The sequence below is a fragment of the Pleurodeles waltl genome, chromosome 4_2, assembly GCF_031143425.1.
Source record: "Pleurodeles waltl isolate 20211129_DDA chromosome 4_2, aPleWal1.hap1.20221129, whole genome shotgun sequence".
NCBI classification, from domain to species: Eukaryota; Metazoa; Chordata; class Amphibia; order Caudata; family Salamandridae; genus Pleurodeles; species Pleurodeles waltl.
Genome location: NC_090443.1, coordinates 421539090 through 421558721, shown reverse-complemented (window position 1 = coordinate 421558721; position 19632 = coordinate 421539090). Strand labels below are relative to the sequence as shown.

General features: G+C 43.7%; 1 protein-coding gene across 2 annotated transcripts in view; it reads right to left on the bottom strand.

The window, feature by feature from the left end:
* The window catches only part of RASAL3 (RAS protein activator like 3), a 160831-nt gene that overhangs the window by 102981 nt on the left and 38218 nt on the right, over positions 1–19632 (bottom strand). For both annotated transcript variants that reach the window (XM_069231669.1, XM_069231670.1), the window contains exons 3-6: positions 19007–19088; positions 6130–6227; positions 4875–4957; positions 2277–2415 (exon numbers count right to left, since the gene is read on the bottom strand). In XM_069231669.1, the coding sequence (XP_069087770.1) occupies positions 2277–2415; positions 4875–4957; positions 6130–6227; positions 19007–19088 (402 nt within the window). The remainder of the gene's footprint in view (positions 1–2276; positions 2416–4874; positions 4958–6129; positions 6228–19006; positions 19089–19632) is intronic.

The following is a 19632-nucleotide window of genomic DNA, read 5'->3' as shown; positions in this document are numbered from 1 at the left end:
ATTGCCTCTTTGCCAATAGCAGTGCTAATTACGTAAATCTCCTCACAGTGCGCTAGTTCTCTGATATATCCTAAGAGTGCAATCATCAGAGTTAACGTGATGTTTTCTTCTATCATTTCTGCCAACCAACCTCTCAGATCTCTGTTATTGCTAGGACATGTTCAATCTTAACTTCGTTATGCCATACTTTCAACTATTATGTACTCTGCTTTTTATGGTCAAAAAGGTCTACTTGGTGGTGATTTGTTTATATTTAAAAGTAAGGTTTATACCTGTCAAAAGGGGTTACTTTGACAGGGTGAATTTGCAGTTTAAAACTGCCACAGGTTGGTTACTTTTATGCAGCTACCAGGCTGCGCACAACAGTAGTGTCTTATGTGCAGTCTTCACACGTGCACACATGCATTGGCACATATGTCCACGTGTATCTAGCCCAGTGTCTCTTATCCTAGCTGCATCTCAGGGGCCTCATCTTAAAAAGCGGACACTAGCGATAAACACAAGCAGTCCAATTACCATTCAATTATTGTCAGTGAGACTCCAGTAATGGTCTAAAAACAGGGTGGTCATAAAGCAAAAAATCCTGGTGTACTAAATTGGCGGAACCCATATGCAGCAAGGCCTCAGTCAAATGTCCCTTCTTCACCCCTCTATCGACCTACCGCTGTATCCTTACAGCTGACCAAAAAAATGGTTTGTGAGATTGGTTGAGCAGAGAAATCATTAAAATGCAGGTGTAAATGTGTACTTATCTGGCAGCTGCCACAGTTGCAGCAACATTAAAGAGCATACCAGAGGATACAGCTTGTCATCCTTCTTTTTGTGCCATGGCAGGTACCATATGCCTGTCAGTCTCGAATACCCCTAATGAAATTAAGGGCCTGATTTAGATCTTGGCGGTGTAACCGCCATCTGCAGCGGACGTGAATAGACCATCAAGTTGACAGTGTTCCGCTCACCGTATTTAGATCTACTGCAGGTGAGCCAGAGACTGCCACAATGGAGTGCCCTTCCTAGCAGTCAGGCTGGCAGGTTCCTGCTGACTCCATTTAGATGTTACAGTCCTGCAGGTGGTTACTGGAGGTGGATTGCTGGCGTAGGGATACCGTTGCCGGAGCCAATGAATATAGGGTAATGGCACTAGTCGTGGGATAGAGGTCAATCTCACAAACACACACACTGTACCTTAGCCATATCTGTCCCCTTGCACTTTGCATTCACAACACTCTACATACACACATACACACATATCCATTGCAATTCTACCACATTATAACACGAACATGCCAGAAACACACATTGCCATACATCCATGACACAACACACACACATTGTTGACACTGCACCTACACCTGACACAACCACAACAATCAACACAACCCCACACTCATCTACACAAACACACACACACAAGCACAACTACACGCATCATGACAATTACAAACATACAATAACACTCACCTGAATGTTACACACAGCAACACAAAATACACAACAACATTGAACTCACGAGCAAGTAGAACACATACAGACACAACCATGCCAATTAGTTTCACCTCAACCAGGCAATAGTATTGCACCCACATACATGTACTGGCTCACATACACAACTAATAGCACAACATCACAGGTACCGGTCCCCCTGCACTGTGCACACATTTACATTGTCGATGGGTGTGAATGTAACGTCACTGTGGTGCCAGCATTCATTTGGCAATGAATACTGACATATGCATGTCACAGTAATTCAAAACATTACTATGAAATGTACATGACTGCAGTGGTCCCGTGCCCATATGCGGTGACCACACAACGTACACCTCCAGTTCGGGTTACCTTCCAGTCAGTGCGGCAACTATTCTCCGTGGTCCAGTAGCAGTGGGAACAAAAGGGAGGTTTTACCCCATGTACCCCCCCAATCTGCCAACTCAGGCGTGGAGGTCAGACCACCACAGTTGGCTTAATGGTAAGGCACATCCAAATCTGCTTGGCGGTAAAGGTGGGTGGAGTTCCACCATCATCCCCAAATCTCAAGATTGCTGTTGAGGTGACTGGAGATTCTTGGAGGATTCGGCGGGACTCAGGTGCTCTTTGGCCCATGGTCCTACCAACATCTAAATCAGGTGGGCGGACCACCAAGGCGGCGGACTGGTTTTCTGATGGAAAACCTGCAGCAGGACAGCTACCGCCAAGATCTAAATCAGGCCCTAAATCTCTTGCAATGCCAGATTTGATCATGGCACCAGACAGACTTGATGCACTGATAGGTCACCTACCTCAAAGCAGAACTTCTCACCCAGGATGCTACTGTGCAGGGGCCGGATGACAACGTCCTTCTCTGTGCTCAGGTCCAGCATCTCCACAGTGCTCAGTGGAGTGGTGAGCGAGTCATGCGAGCTGTGCATGCTGTGGCACCTAAATACAAGGGGAAAGAAGTTTGTCACTGAGCCATGGTGAGAACTACCATGCATTATATCGGTGTAATGGTCTTTTGAGAAATAATGTGAAATTTTTCCAATGAGACAGGGCATCTGACGGACCAAAGGGGCCAAACTTCAAAGAAATTGAACCTTTAGCAGATTCTCTCAGTTTCCCTGCATATCATCCATCTTAGCTTTATTGCATCTTAACCATGATACTTGTGTTTTTGCCACACATCAGAAAAACATGGAAGTTATATGCAATACATAAGGCTACCTGGCTAACATTTAAGCTGGCTATGGTATTTAACACAAACAGTCATTATTTTACAATTATGTGCATTTACGTCTATGTTCTGTCTTGGGAAGGCACATTTAATCATATTGTCTATATACTGTCTTAAAGTGATGCATGCATTAATATAATCTGTCTGTCGACCTTGGGGTGACACATAGATTAATACCAATGGCACATGCATTAGTATTATCAATGTATAGTTTGGGGATAGGCTGTCCAATATTAGTATTGATGTACCATCTTAAGATGACCTGTGTATTCCTCTAATCTGTATCTTGCATTCAGATGGCAAACACATTTATAATATCTTTGTGTCACCTTCAGATGAGGTATGTTGATGAGATGTATTTGACCAATTTTCCCATACTTGGACTTCCATCAGAAGATCCAAGCTACCATCATCCTATTACTCTCCCACCATGAACAGTTATCAAGCTAAAACTATGAAATTTTAGAAGACCCTAATACTCATCAAGCTTTGCTTCACTGAAAGAACTGCAACTTTTCTAAATGGACCACATTTGAGCAGAATGCACTGGGAAGGTCACTGAGTTGTGTTTCACTTGAAACCCACAGTTGAAGGCTATTGGCGAGTGCCAGTCTTGTGTTGAGTGCTGCCACTTGGAGATTACTCTCACACCTTGGCTATGCCAATAGGCTATATTTAGAAGCACTACTGCTAAAGCTGAAGAAATAACAGAAAATGCTGTGGCCAGACAGCTCCTTAACCAACCAATGCAAACTCACTTCAAGTCTGGACTTTTCTCCCTACGCTGGCTCCCAATAGCTAGAATGATCACCTTTGCAACAATGTGAATAGCTCCTTAAGCAAACAATAGGACTGATCATCTTGTCCTTCAGTAAAAGAAAATCCATCATTACCACCAAACAAGAACACCGCACTCAAAGCTTGTCCATTATTGAGTGAACCGCCAATCAGAGAGAATCAGCCTGGCAGAGTCTCTTCTCTGTGCAGACAGCAAGCTCTGGAAGACAATGCCTGCTCAATAAAGGGGTACTGCCTCTCACTTCCAATTCTGAAAAGTATCATAGACATGGCTCTTGCTTTCACTATGAACACCAGTCACTAATTATGATCCATACTAATTGGTAAATCGACTGCATGGCTGTCACTCCTCTGCAGAATTTCAACGCTATGCACTGCAAAGTATGCCACATCATTTTTGTGGCATGTATTCCAACTTCAAGCGCCTCAACCAACATCTGCCATGCAGTACCTACTAAATCTAACACCTTCCAAGCACTCACCTCTGAAATGACACCCATAAACGCTGTACAATCACTGAACTCGAGTACACTACAAACTATGGATTAATCTGGGTGGGCCCATGAATTGATCTCATCAATGTATCATCATTGGAATTTTCATGCCTGTTCTTAATTAATGTATCCATCATTGTGCTATGCTTCATACCTTAATATCTTTGATGTTTCGTCTTGACGCAACACTACCTTTTTATCATCAATGTATGGTCTGTAGATGGGACATGCCTTGCATTTCTTCTTTTTATCATGTTCGGATGCAGCATACAATTCATGGTATCTATGTATCATTTTGGGAATGCAAATGGTGTACTAGAAGCTGTTTCATCTTTGGTTGTCAATGCCTTGCATTTCTCTGCATTATCTTGGGAAGAAAGTATGCATTATATCATGTAAGTGTCTTCTTAAGATGGCACATGTTTTAATATTGTTCATAAATACTGTTACAGCTGAACCCTACCTACATGTATTATATGTTTCTTTCTTGAGTATACATGCCTGCATATTATCTAGACATTGGGCCTGATTTAGAACTCTGTAGATGGGTTATTCTGTCACAAAGGTGACGGATAGCCTGTCCGCCAAAACCTAAATCCCATAGGATAGAATGGGATTTAGATTTCGACGGACGGGATATCCATCACCATTGTGACAGAGTAACCTGTTAGCCAAGTTCTAAATCATGCTCATTGTGTTGGGATGGCATTTGACTCCATATTAGCCATGTTTCCTCTTCGAGTGGCACATGTCTTATATTATCTCTTCCAATGACAGTTCATTTATGTATCATGTTTGTCCAGGGAAGGGTGGGAATCAGAAAAGGCCTGAAAATCCCCTCAAATATTGTGAACCTAAAAAACCAGCTTTTTCACCGTTCGCCATCAGATAAGGAAATTGCTGACAGGTCCAGCTTGGAAGGAGGTTTCTTTCGCTTTGTCCTTTTCAAAAGCAACCCCTGAAATTAAAAAGGTCATTTAGTTTTCGACTGATTAATTACCATTGAGGTTACTTCTGGTAAGAAAAGTTACATTCACATTTTGCATCAGTGGAATTTTTTACCACTTTGTCCATGGGTCATGGACTTAGCATATACTGTGACACGAACAATCTTGAAAATATTATTCCCTAAAAATAAATACCCCTGCAATTTCCTATACCCAGAACGCCTAGAAATGGTAAAAGTTGTGGAAGGACCAGGTATTTTTCTCAGCCACTTGAAAAGAGGGCCCTAGTGTCAGTACTGAAATCAAAGCAAGCTGGACAAATTTGGTCGAAAGCTGAAATGGCCATATACAGCCAATTGTTTCCATACTTACTGAGCAAAAATTATGAGAATGTGACCTACTGAAGCTCAGAACATATAACAAGTATTGTGACAGCCCAAGCCATACCTTATAACCTAGTAATGGCTCAGTGTTGTTGAACATCTGTAAACAATACAATACATCTCATTATGCAGATCAAACTTACAGCTGATATAATAGCCATGGTGGATCTTGGTGGCAGATTGTTTACTGACCAAATATTGCCATCATCTTCTGAAATGGGCTCTTCCATTTGTCCAGTTACCTCTTAGCATAACTAAGGGCCTTATTTAGACTTCAGTACATGTCTGATATATTCTGTCTGCCATACTGAAGGTGCTATAGGCTATAATGCACTTGTAATACTGGAGACAGAACAACCACCACTTTTGTGACAGAGTATCCCATCCACCAAACTCTAAATAAGTGTGAACAGACTTCAGTTTTAGAGGACAGCCTTGACTGAATAAGGATGGCCAAGGACCTGATTTAGAGTTTGGTTGTAACAAAACATTCTCACATTTTTGGTGAAGCTGCTAAATTTGACTAAAATGCACTGCATGGATCTCCTCCAGCAAACTATACTTTTAGTATTGAAGCTACAGTGGGTGGATTCACCTCTGGATTTAGCATCTCCTTCAAAAGATAGAGTATTTTTCATTACCAACCAACAATAATTAATAACTTAGGTATGGTAATCAGTATGGCCAGTGACCAAATGCTGGTGCTATTAAGTCATTATTCTACTAATCTCCTCTAGCTGGCAGGAAATGCCTTAATGCACACTTGTTTGAGTGATGATGTTTTCAAAATAGGCAGTTACCTTAACGTTGTTTGGCTGATTCACATAAATGCTTTCTTGATCAAGAGATTCTCTTGAAAACCTGGGACCATTCAAAGTCTTCAATGTGGAGGCTGTTTCTGTGAAATATATGTGAACATAAATCAATTGTGGCACAGCTAGGTAAAAGAATAATACTATATAATATGATCTCAGGTATTTTTAAGTGCTAATAGAAAAGATGTTAAGGAGGACCTTCTGAGTAGTTATTATGAGGCCCAATGTCTTCTTTTTCAGTACTTACAAACAGCTTGCACATTTCACTCACTATTAGATCCCTTGGGTTACCTGTGTTAATAACAGAAATGTTCCCTATAAAACCAAGCCAGCATTTGTGACAACCATAAAGCAACGTGAAATAATTTGTATCCACGGTTTCCTTCTCTTTCTTACCCTAATTAGATAAATATGGCATGACATACACTCTTTTTTCTATCTCGGAACTCTCACTTCATTATGAAATTGTAAAAAGTCTAATGCCCCAATGATGAACCCCATGCAGTATGGATTAATGTATGTAAAGTGCTTGGGTACCGTGTCTCAGGGGTGCTAATGTTCCCCAAACCTGGAGTAGCTCTTATTTGGACACCAACCTGTGGTAAGTACCCGGACATAAAGGGCTCTTTGTAAACTCTTGTGAATGCAGTTGTCTCGAGGGGTAGAATCAAATTTGAAGACTTGTGGTACAGCCTGTCATGGATGGAGATGTCTTATTGAAAGACTGATTTTGAGACTCGACCCAGCTCTGCTGAGTGTGCCTAAGAAATTGCTTCTTCTGATTGAGGAACAGATATTGACCATTTGGATGCCTTGAAAGTCCCTCCTCTCCAGCTTTTTCACAGTCCTTGTGTAGGGGTGAGGGTCAAAGACAGAGATGTTCACAATGCTTAATGGTTACAAGGTGAAAATGTCTCTCCTGGTCTTGTATTGTTAGTGAGTTGCAGATGTTGGTAGCAGAAGGTGTTCACAGTTCGAGTTTAGAGTGGATGCTGTCACATCTAGTATGAGAATCGTCAGAAAATGTGGATAAACAATGTCACATCACTGGCAACATATGAAAAAAATGCTGTTTCCCTTCTAAAATTGCCATGTGTACCAAATATGAACCATGGCCTGCTTTTTGGACAGGTCTGAGGTGAGGACTCTGGGTATTTCTACCACAATGTCACGTTTTAAATATCGTTCTGCCAAATTATTGAATTCAGAATATCAACAACCATAAAATAGCGAAAGTAAGTATTACAAAAGTAAGTATAAATTGACTATTCTCATCTCCATATCTTCATACTTTGACTTTACGTCCTTCAGTGGGATTTATGTTGGTAGGAACATTTTGTTGCATCTTTTAGAGATCTAGTGGAGCATGTACATGTGTTCTTCCTTAATTGAACAGACTTGTGAAAATGTAAATTGCACACAGTTAGTCCTCTGTCCCATTCAGAATTATGGCCCTGATTACGAGTTTGCTGGACGGGAACACCCGTCTGCCAAATTCCTGACAGGGTGGCCGCCACTGTATTGGTGACATCCCCACCGGCCCTATTATGACTTTCCGGCTGGGCTGACAGGCAAGGTTTCCACCAGTCAGTCCAACGGGAAAGTAGCAGCAGATCTGTCGCCGGTTCTGTGACAATGTTGCCGCCCGCAAGGGGCACCAGCACCCTCGCAATATGGACTGTCTGCAAAGCAGACAATGCACTTTGTGAGGGTGCTGAGCAGGGGGGGCCCTGCACTGCCCATGCCATTGGCATGGGCAGTGCAGGGACCCCCGTGGCCCCCTGCACCTGTTCTCGGCCATCCTTTCCATAGCAGTGAAACCACCATGAAAAGGCTGGCAGGGGACCAGGATGAAATTAGTAGAGCTGCACTGAGGTCAGTGCTGCCCTAGCTGGTTGCAACTTGCACCCACCGTCAGCCCCTCTGGATCTCAGATCCTGGCGGAGACGGCAGTAGGTTGGCGGTCGAACTGCCACAACCGTGGACTACACTCGTAATCAGGCCCTTTGTCTAATTTTTTTAATGTTTAGAGCCATGGATTTTGGTGGTATAGAATATCAAGGTTTAGTGGCTGGCAGTGGTGCTTTGGAGTTATCACAGAGATCCAGTGGCTATTGAGAGTAAATACAAATGGTTCTCACAGGTATCTCACAGCAAAACTAAATAAATACTCAACTATATTCAGCTTTGTCAAGCTAATATATGCATAGTCAGTAAGAGCATTATTGTCTTCACAAATGTTTTCGTTTTACCACTCAAGACTGTTTATTCAGTTCATTCAGTTAAGTGTTCTAAGAGCATTTCAGTTACAACAACAGTGTGATATCAACTATGATGCAAATCAATGTGACATCACATACTCAATATGAGATACCTAAACCAAAAAGCAATACATGTCACAAAAAAGACACTCAACTATAGCACAGTCTACCATTGTTTCAGCCAGTGTTGTTTAAAGGATTTTTGGGGCTCTGGGCAAGACATATTTCAGGACCATTGTTCATACTTTCTTCTGCTAATTGAAGCCTGCGTGATGCCAAATATGTCCAGGCCCCATAAAATCATTAAAATGTCACTAGGCAAAGAGAGAGAGAGACTCCGATGTAGAAATCGACAAAAAGGAGAAAGCTAGATAAAAAGATGAAGAGAAAGTTTACTTTCCAGTGGGGGGTGCTTACCAGATGAGGACCCTGAGCAATTGCCCACCTTGCCCATGCCCTAAAATGTCTCAGGTTTTAACCTTTTTTAGTTGGGGCAAAAATGTAACAAAATGCCTAAGGTGGTAGTCACCATTAAAACTATCCATAAAGTTATAAAACAAGAAAAGGCCTGTTTTTCTGTTGGACTCCTTCCAGGTGGTCAAATTGTATGTGATTGGGAAATGGCTTGGAACTGAAACTATTTTCTTTTCTTTTAAATTAGGGAATTTGTACGACACAAAATATTACCAATGGCAGTGAGACCTCGTGTGGGACCTGTAAGAGGTCTGTACCTAATGACCTACAGCTGAGATTGGTTGTCTTTATGGAGGCCATAGCATGGGGCTGTCCCGGTAACCCGAGATTTAATAATCCGAAGTTTTGACTCAAACTTTGGAAATAACTAGGTGTAGTGTACAACAATTGAAACAGTATTGTGTTGTAGAGAAAGAAAAGAACAACGATCATAGCCCTTGTAACAACATTGTAGAGGAGTATAGTAGGTAATCAACCTACAGGGAAACTCATACTTGTCTATTATAACTTTGATGGACGCAAGTTTCCCCTTTAAGGACCCCTTTTACCTTTTTCAAAGTAAACAAAAAATACCAACTGGTCATAGGGCTTAGATTCAACACCAGAATCAGTACAAGAAGCACATATGACCCTTCCTTTCAAATTGAGTCCTGTCCTCCTATTTTGGTCTCTGCTACACAGCGCATGCACTGTCACTTCAAGACAGTTGTAATCTTACAGTGGGCTTACCAGATGTTGGCTTGTGTGAAACTCGTCTTTACAGCCTCATAATTGGTCACTGCAGGCCTAGCATCATTTCTGTTTCTGTCTGTGGAACAGGGACCAACCACTATTGATTCAACTTAATCAGTGCCAGTCCGCTGCTCCCAGCGTGATTAAGGTCCTTCTTTTTAACTTCTACGGCCCTGCAAAATGTGTGTGACTGGCAAAAACATGCCCAGTAGGACAGAATTGCAAAGTTTGATTCTCTATAGTTAACTCATTTCTTTTATTTTGCCAATTCTTCTTTTCTCACTTTGCATTCATGTTTTGTTTTTTGCTCGTGGGAACAGTTTCAAAATATGACAGTTATCTTCTTCTGAATAAAGCGATATTGTTTCTTTTTTATGTGTAATATCTGAAATTATGCTTTAACACATAATCGTGCAGTAACCCCTATACATCCCACTAGAATCTAATCCACCCCACTTCAGTCCACTCCACCTCACCCACACCAATCCACCCCACTCAATCAAATTCACCCCACTCAGTCCAGTCCATCCTAGACCAATCTAATTCACCCAGACCAATCCAATCCACCCCACTCCAATCCAAACCTCTCACCTCAACACACCACACTCCAGTCCTCCCAACCCACCACACTCACATTGACTCATCTACCCCACTTCAGTCCAAAACAATCTGCCCCACTCAAATCCAAAACAATCTGCCCCTCTCCAATCTGCTCCACTCCAATCCAAAACAATCTGCTGCACTCCACTAAAAACAATCTGCACCACTCGAATCCAAACCAACTTGCCACACTACAGTCCACAACAACATGCCCCACTGTAATCTAAAACAATCTGTCCCACTCCAGTCTGTCCCACTCCAATACAAACCCATCTACCCCACTCCAATAAAAAGAATCTGCACCACTCCTATCCAAAACAGTCTACCCCACCCCAATCCAAAACAATCCTCCCCACTCTAACCTAAAACAATCTGCCCCACTTCAATCTAAAACAATCTACCCAACTCCAATCCGCCCACTCCAATACAAAACAATCTGCCCCACCCCAAAACAATCTGCTCCACTCCAATAAAAACAATCTGCACCACTCCACTCCAAAACAATCTGCCTCACTCCAATCCAAAACAATCTGCCTCACTCCAATCTTCCCCACACCAATCCAAAACAATCTACCCCCCTCCAATCCAAAACAATATACCCCACTACAACTGCTCACATTCCAAAACAATTTGCCCCACTCCAGTCCAAAACATCTGCCAAACTCAAATTAAAAAGAATCAATACTACTCCACTCCAAAACAATCTGCCTCACTCCAATCTCCCCCACATCAATTCAAAACAATCTACCTCACTTCAGTCCTAAACACTCTGCCCCACTACAATCGATACCCACTCCAAAAACAATTTGCTCCGCTCCAATTCAAAACTTCTGTCCAACTACAATCCAAACAATCTACCAACTACAATCCAAAACCGTCTGCCCCACTCCAATTCAAAACAATCTGCCCCACTCCAATCTGCCCCACTCCAATCAATATCAGTCTGCCCCACTCCCATCCAAAACAATCTTCCCCATTCCAAAAGAAAAAAACAATCTTCCCCACTCCAATCTTCCCCACACCAATACAAAACAATCTGTCCTACTTCAACGTGCCCCACTCAAGTCAAAACAAATCTGTCCCATTCCAGTAAAAACAATCTGCACCGCTCTAATTCAAAACAGTCTGCCACACTCCATTACTAGACAATCTGGCCTGCTGTAATCTAAAACAATCGGCTCCACTCCAATCAGCCCCATTCCAATCCAAAGCAATTTCCCCCACTCCAATACAATCTGCCCCACTCTAATGTAAAACAATCTGCTCCACTCCAATCTAAAACAATCTAACCCTCCAATGTGCCCGACTGCAATCCAAAACAATCTGCCCCACTGCAATCCAGTCCAAAACAATCTGGTTCAATCAAAAACAATCATCCCCATTCCAATAAAATAATCTGCACCACTCCAATCCAAAACAATCTAACCCTCTCCAGTCTTCCCCACACCAATACAAAACAACCTGTCCCACCCCAATCCAAACAATCTACCCCATCCCAGTCCAAAACAATCTGCCCCACTCCAATCTGCCCCACTCCAATCCAAAACAATCTGCCCCACTCCAATCTGAAACAATCTGCCCCACTCCAATCTGAAACAATCTGCCCCACTCCAATTCCCCTACTCAAATCCAATCTTCCCCACTACAATCCAAAATATCTGCCCCACTCCAATCCAAAACAATCTGCCCCACCTCAATCTGTCCCACTCCAATTGAAAATAATCTGCCCACTCCAATCCAAAAAATCTGTCCCACTTCAGTAAAAACAATCCGCCACACTAAAATCCAGAACAATCTGCTCTAATCCAAAACAATCTGCCCCACTTCAATAAAAATAATCTCCACCACTCCAATCCAAAACCTTCTGCCCCACTCTAATCTAAAACAATCTGCTCCAGTCCAATCTGCCCCACTGTAATCCAAAACTATCTGTCCTGCTCCAATCCAAATCAATCTGCCCCACTCCAATCCAAAACAATCTGCCCCACACCAATCTTCTCCACGCCAATAAAAAACATTCAGTCTCACTCAATCCAAAAAATCTACCCCACTCCAGTCCAAAACAATCTGTCTCACTCCTGTCTGCCCAACTCCAGTTGGAAAAAATCTGCCCCACCCCAATCTGTCCCACTCCAACGTGCCCAATCCACAAAAGTCTGCCCCACTCCAGTAAAAACAATCTGCACCACTCCAATCCAAAACAATCTGCCCCACACCAACCTTCCCCATGCCAATACAAAACATCTTCCCGGTCCAATACTAACAATCTCCCCCACTCCAGTCCAAAACAATCTGCCCCACTCCAAACTGCCTCTCTCCAATCCAAAACAATCTGTCTCATTCCAGTCCGCCCATCTCCAATCGAACAAAATCTGCCCCACCCCAATCTATCCCACTCCAACATGCCTAATGCAATTAAAAAAAAGTCTTCCCCACTCCAGTAAAAACAATCTGCACCACTCCAATTCAAAACAATCTGTCTCACTTCAATCCAAGACAATCTGCCCCTCTTTCATTTAAAACAATCTGTTCCACTCTAATTTGCCACACTCTAATCCAAAGCAATCTGCCTCACTCCAGTAAAAACAGTGTGCATCACTTCAATCCAATATAATCTGTCCCACGCCAATTCAAAATAATCCGCCCCACTCCAATCTAAAACAATCTACCTCCTCCAATCTGCCCCACTCCAATTCATCCCACTCCAGTCCAAAACAATATGCTCACTCCAATCCAAAACAACCTGCCCCTCTCCAATCTGCCCCATGCCAATCCAAAACAATCTTTACCACTCCATTTTGTTCCACTCCAATCCAAAACAATCTATCACTCTCCCGTCCAAAACAACCTGCCCCACTGTAATCTAAAACAATCTTCCTCAATCAAGTCTGCCCCACTCCAATCCAAAACAATCTGCCCCACTCCAATAAAAAGAATCCATGCCACTCCAATCCAAAACAATCTACCCCGTGCCAATCCAAAAAATTCTGCCCCATAGCAACCTAAAAACAATCTGCCCAACTTCAATCTAAAACAATCTACCCAACTCCAATGTGCCCCACTCCAGTGCAAAACAATCTGTCCCACTCCAAAACAATCTGCCCCACTCTAAACCAAAACAATCTGCCTCACTACAACTGCCCCCACTCCAAAACAATCTGCCCCAATCCAATCCAAAACAATCTGCCCCACTCCAAAACATCTGCCCAATTCCAATATAAACAATCTGCCTCACTCCAATCTGCCCCACATCAATCCAAAACAATCTACCACACTCCAATCCACAACAATCTGCCCCACTCCAAAACAATTCGCCCCACTCCAGTCCAAAACATTTGCCTCACTGCAATCCAAAAAATCTGCCTCACTCCAACCCCAAAACACCTGCCCCACTACAATTCAAATCAATCGGCCCCAGTCCAATCCAAAACAATCTGCCCCACTTCAATAAAAACAATTGCATTACTCAAATCCAAAGCAGTCTGCCCCAATCCAATCTGCCCCACGCCAATCCAAAACAATCTGCCCCACTCCAATCTAAAACAATATGCCCCACTCCAATCTAAAACAATGTGCCCCAATCTACTATCCCCAAATCCAATCTGCCCCACTCCAACCTATATCAGTCCGCCCCACTCCAAAAGAAAAAAACAACCTGCACTACTCTAATCCAAAACCGTCTGCCCCACTCCAATCTTTCCCACACCAATACAAAACAATCTGCCCCACTTCCATCCAAAATATCTAGCCCACTCCAGTCCAAAACAATGTGCCCCACTCCACTCTGCCCCAATCCAATCTAAAACACTCTGCCCCACTCCAACCTTCCCCATGCCAATACAAAACAATCTGCCCCACTCCCATCCAAAACATCTAACCCACTCCAGTCCAAAACAATGTGCCCCACTCCACTCTGCCCCACTCCAATCCAAAACAATCTGACCCACCCCAATCTGTCTCACTCCATTCGAAAACACTCTGTCCCACTTAAACGTGCCCCGCTCCAGTCAAACAAAATCTGCCCCACTCCAGTAAAAACAATATGCACCACAACAATCCAAAACAATCTGCCACATTCCAACCCAAGGCAATCTTCCCTGCTCCAATGTTCCCCACACCAATACAAAACAATCTGCCCCAGGCTAATCCAAACAATCTACTCGACTCCAATCCAAAACCTTCTGCCCCACTCCAATCTGCGCCACGCCAATCGAAAACAATTTACCTCACTCCAATCCAAAACAATCTGCCCCACTCTAATCTAAAATAATCTGCCCCACTCTAATCTGCCCCGGTCCAATCTGCCGCACTCTAATCCAACGCAATCTGCCCCACTCCAAAAAACAATCTGCACCACTCCATTCCTAAACAATGTGCCCAAACACCATCTTCCCCACGCCAAAACAAAACAATCTGCCTCAGTCCAATCTGCCCCACTCCAGTCTAAAACAATCTACCCCACTCCAGTTTGCCCCGCTCCAATCCAAGACAATCGGCCCCACTCCAGTCTGCCCAACTCCTTTAAAAAACAATCTGCCCTACTCCAAAACAATCTGTCCCACTCCAATTTGCCCACTGAAATCCAAAACAATGTCCCCCACTCCAGTCTGCCCCACTCCGGACCAAAACAATCTTCCCCACTTCAATCTGCCCCACTCCAAACTGCCCCACTCCAATCAATCCACCTCATCCCAATTCAATCCTCCCCACTACATCCCAAATCACCCCACTCCAATCCACCACAATCCACCCCACCCCACTCCAATCCAATTCACCCACACCAATCCAGCCCAATCCAATCTACCCCACTCCAATCCAGTCCACCTCACACCAATACAATACACTCACACCACTCCACCCCAATCCACCATAATCCACCCCTCTCCAATCCAATCCACCCCACTCCTGTCCAACCCACCTCACTCGAATCCACCCTACTCCAGTCCAACCCACCCCACTTCAGTCCAATCCACACCATTCCAATCCAGCCCACCCCGTTCCAATCCACCCACTCAAATCCATCACACCCCATTCCAATCCAATCCACCCCACTCCAGTCCACTGCAACCCAGTCCACCCACCCACTCCAATCTAATTCACCTTTATTCACACCACTCCAGTCCACCTTAATCCACTGGATTCCAATCCAATCCACTTCATGCCAGAATACTTTAATCCATTCTACTCCAGTCCAATCCTCTCACACCAATCCAATTCACTCCACACTAGTCCACCCTACTCCAATCCAATCCCCCCACTCCAATTCAATTCACCCCACTTCAGTCCACCACACTCCAGTCCATCCCACTACAATCCACCCCACTACAATCCAATCCCTCTGCGCCCCACCCCAATCCAATCTGCCCCATTCCAATCCTAGCCACCCCAATTCAATCCAATCTGCCCCACCTGACCGCACCCCACACCACTCTAATCCAATCCAGTCCAGTCCACCCCACTCCAATCCAATCCAGCCCACTCCATTTCAATCCACCATACTCTAATCCAGTCCACCCTATCCAGTCCACTCCACTCCAATCCACCCCACTCCACCCCAGTCCAATCCACTCCAGTTCAGTCCACCCACCCCACTCCAATCCAGTCCACAACAGTCCAGTCCAATCCATCCCCCCTTAAATCTAATCCACACCACTCTGGTTCACTCCACCACACTTCAATCCAATCAATCCTATCCACCCCACTCCATTTCAGTCAACCCCACTCCAATTAAATCTAATCTGCCCACTCAACTCAAACCCACTCAAATTCACCCCACTCCAAACCAACCCACTCAAATCATTCCACCCAACCCAAATCCAATCCACCCCACCCCATGCCAGTCCTATCACTCCAATTCAATCCACCCGCCCAATCTAATCTAATCAGGCACACTCCAGTCCATCCCAATCCAATCTACCTCACCCCATTTGTTTACCCCACTCCAATCCCACACTCTACCACAATCTAATCCACCCCACTCAACTCCAATCCAATCCAGCCCACTACTTCAATCCACTCTATTCCACCCCTCTCCACAACACTCCACACCACTCTACGACACTGCACTCTATGACACTCTGTTACTGAGCTCTACTCCCCTCTACTCAAATCTACTTCCCTTATGACACTGTATGCCAACAAATCCACCCTATGACACTACTCCCCCAGTCCATTCTGTGACACTCCACACCACTAACTTTTAGCCCTGTTGAACAGCAGCCATACTGGCGTACCACTTGGCAAAAACACATTGCCAAGCCAATAACACATGTATAGGAGAGACCTATTGGCAATGCGTGTTGCTTCTGCTGGTGTGTGTTTATCTGAAGCTCGCTGTGCCCGTTTCCCTGTAGTTAGGGAGTGGACTCTCTTAGAGCTAACGGCTTCTTCAGAGGAAGTGGTTTCTAGCATTGTTCAACTCGCTTCGTTACTGATTTTTTGCATCATTGCCAACGCCTGGTATGGGCCTGGAAACAGGGTAGGAGGTATACAATTGACCTTTCTATCGGCCATAACAGCTACACACGTCAGACCATACCTTCACCACTGGGAGCCCAGTCTCATATTTGAACTGCGAGAAAACAAAGGCGAGCTCAAATGATGGAATATGTACCTAGAGCTCTAGTCATTGAACACTTTATTGTGATTGCCCAGTCGTATCCAACAATAGCCGAAAACTTATTGCTCCAGACCTCAAATAATAAGTCTCCTAGTTTAAAAGCAGGTAATTGGGAGTTATAGCTATTTTGCAGTAATTGCAATCATCTTACACCCCTAGTAAAACTTGAAATCGCTGGCTCAAGAAGATGGAACAGTCTAACAGAAACATTTCCATGCAGTGCTTCAAACGGATATAGAAATTGCAGCAACATTTTAATACAGATAACATTACAGCAGTTGATACAGAAAATGGATGGTCGTCCCACGTTATTAAGATACAGGGTGCGTTTGCCTTAAACTCTAGCTCCGAGTTGCTCATAATATTTACCCAAAAGTAGACGGAGCTGCATCAATAGGGTTTACATTTCAATATTTTTCATTTTACAATAACAACGTCTAGCAGGTTCGCCCGAAGACTCCTAACGACTGATAAGAAGTTGCCTGTTGGTCCACATTGCGAGCAGCCCTATGAACAGACATGGAGCTGGTCTGCTAGGGTACAAGGAGAGGATACGTTGGCAGCTAGATGAATGACCAGTTGCTGTCTGGGTGACAAGTAGGTATAATTAATTAAAGGCCTTCATGTAACTGAAACTCATTTTGCGCGTTACAGGATACTCAAATATCTGTAGTTTTCTATGGCGACATGTGATGGGAGCAGCCATGTTGGAACAGTAGGCACTGGCAAAATCTTAGTAACAGGGCATATCATGGAATGGGAACCTCAAATGTAGGACGACATGACGTGAAGTCAGCAGCCATGTAAGAAGATGAATATCTTGCTGCAACATACCCCAGGGGAATACTCTTTCATCCAAAACAGCCGTCCAGTGTTTAGGTCATAGTCGGTCTGGTTGTTGCAGGTCTGTATGGTATCAGAATTATTTACCAAACTCATGGTTCTATCAATTTCAGCTGTCTTAGGGGTACTAAAATAGGGTGCTGGGTATGTGGTTTGTTTACCTTTATGGTACGGCACTCCAAGACGGAGAATCTTAAAGCAACTTCAGTGAAAAAGGAATGACAACTCTGCACAATATAGTTTAGATGATCAGATACTAGAAATAATTGCTGTATATTGTGGGCATTCTACCAAAATTATGTTTGAACAAGTGTAAGCTTGTATTAACAAAATATGCTTTAGAGAACTTCCTATTACATCGCCAAACAATAACTCCAAATCATCTGTGAAATGTCCCAAAGTCTAAATGAAACCCCACACGAGACTGCATGAAAAAGGGGAAAGTATCTATATGACCATGTCATCAGGGAAATGCCAACAAAATATTAACAGCAAGCGTGCCCGAAATACTAGCGTGGCACGCCTGAAACTGATGAAACTGCGAAACACTGATCTGTGGGATAAGGAGTGGCAGCAACTTATTATGTGAAATATCTGGAAAGGGAACACAAATGATTAGGTAGCACGAAGCCGGGGCATGCCGTGGCACTGAAAATAACTACAACAATGACTCTGACTCTAGGAACCAAAGGAATGCCAAGCGATTCTTTGGCATCAAGGTGAATACTGTCATCTCCGCAGGGTATAGACGGGAATGGCAATTAACAACATGTCTGGTAATTTGTAATAACTTCTGTACCAGAAGAAAGAATGCCAACTATAGAGCAGGAACGTCCATTCTGTGCCAGGAAGTGGAGAAATATCGGCTCTCTTTCTAGGTTCCATACTTAGCTTCTGGTTGCTAACAGCCTTTCGGAGCTCCTATCGATCCGTGGCTCTGGTAGGAACACAGAATATTGGAGAGCGACAGGGTCGGCATACCTGTCTCTCAAGATGGCAGGACACAGTTTCAGATGAAGGCTCAAAAGACAGGCTGAGATGGGGTACTCTAGTGCGTGTAGCTTCCCTCCCCACTGATTGACCCCCGTCTTCTTATTTATTTGAATGTGATCTCACTGATCCAGCTGAACCCTTCTAGCTTGCAGTCTGCACAGGCAGGGCACACAAGCCCTGTCTGCAGTTGGGAGAGAGAGTGTGAGATCTGACAGTTGCAGACCAGGGGCATTTATTTCCACGGTCTCCCACTGTGCCGCCCTATTGAAGACCTGAACCTCAGCGACTTGGGCTATACAAATCTTTCAAGTAGCCACGCTTACTTCAAGGTCACACTCACCAACTTCCTCCAAGCAGCAGGCATGCTGCAGACTGGACCCCGACAGGCAGCTCCCAGTTCTATTCCGCGTCCTGTGTGTGTTCTAGAAAAGATTTAAAGAAACACAAGAAATGTGAACACTGAAATGTTTTTTAAAAGTGCTTGTGTTGTTATATCAGCCTATGAATGAATTCTATGTGTTGTAGGTATACCAACAGCTTACTGAATGATAACCATGACGGTCGCTTGGCTAATGGAAGGACTGGAGTTTGTCATGCACACTGTGACAGGGCCTGTTTAAATGTCTTCTAATTTCTTTTATGTGCTTTGAACAAGTCTCTTTAATCTTTTTCTGTTAGAAAGTGTGCAGTTTTGTACAGACAAAGAAGAGCTAGCATCATGTTCGTCTTCTGTCTAGGCAGACATTTTCATTGTTGATGTAATGGTCGGTGGCATGTTAAAAAGGACTCTTACAGTGAGTGTTGAATACCTTCATGTGAATCGAGAAGTATTTATCGCATACCTATTTTCTCTAGATGGGACTTCAAGGTAGCCAAACTTATAAACATGACATAAAATTGGTGATCAGATACTAAAAATCTAGAGGGACTAATTGTGAGCAGAGATCATTCCCTCCACAGTAGTGC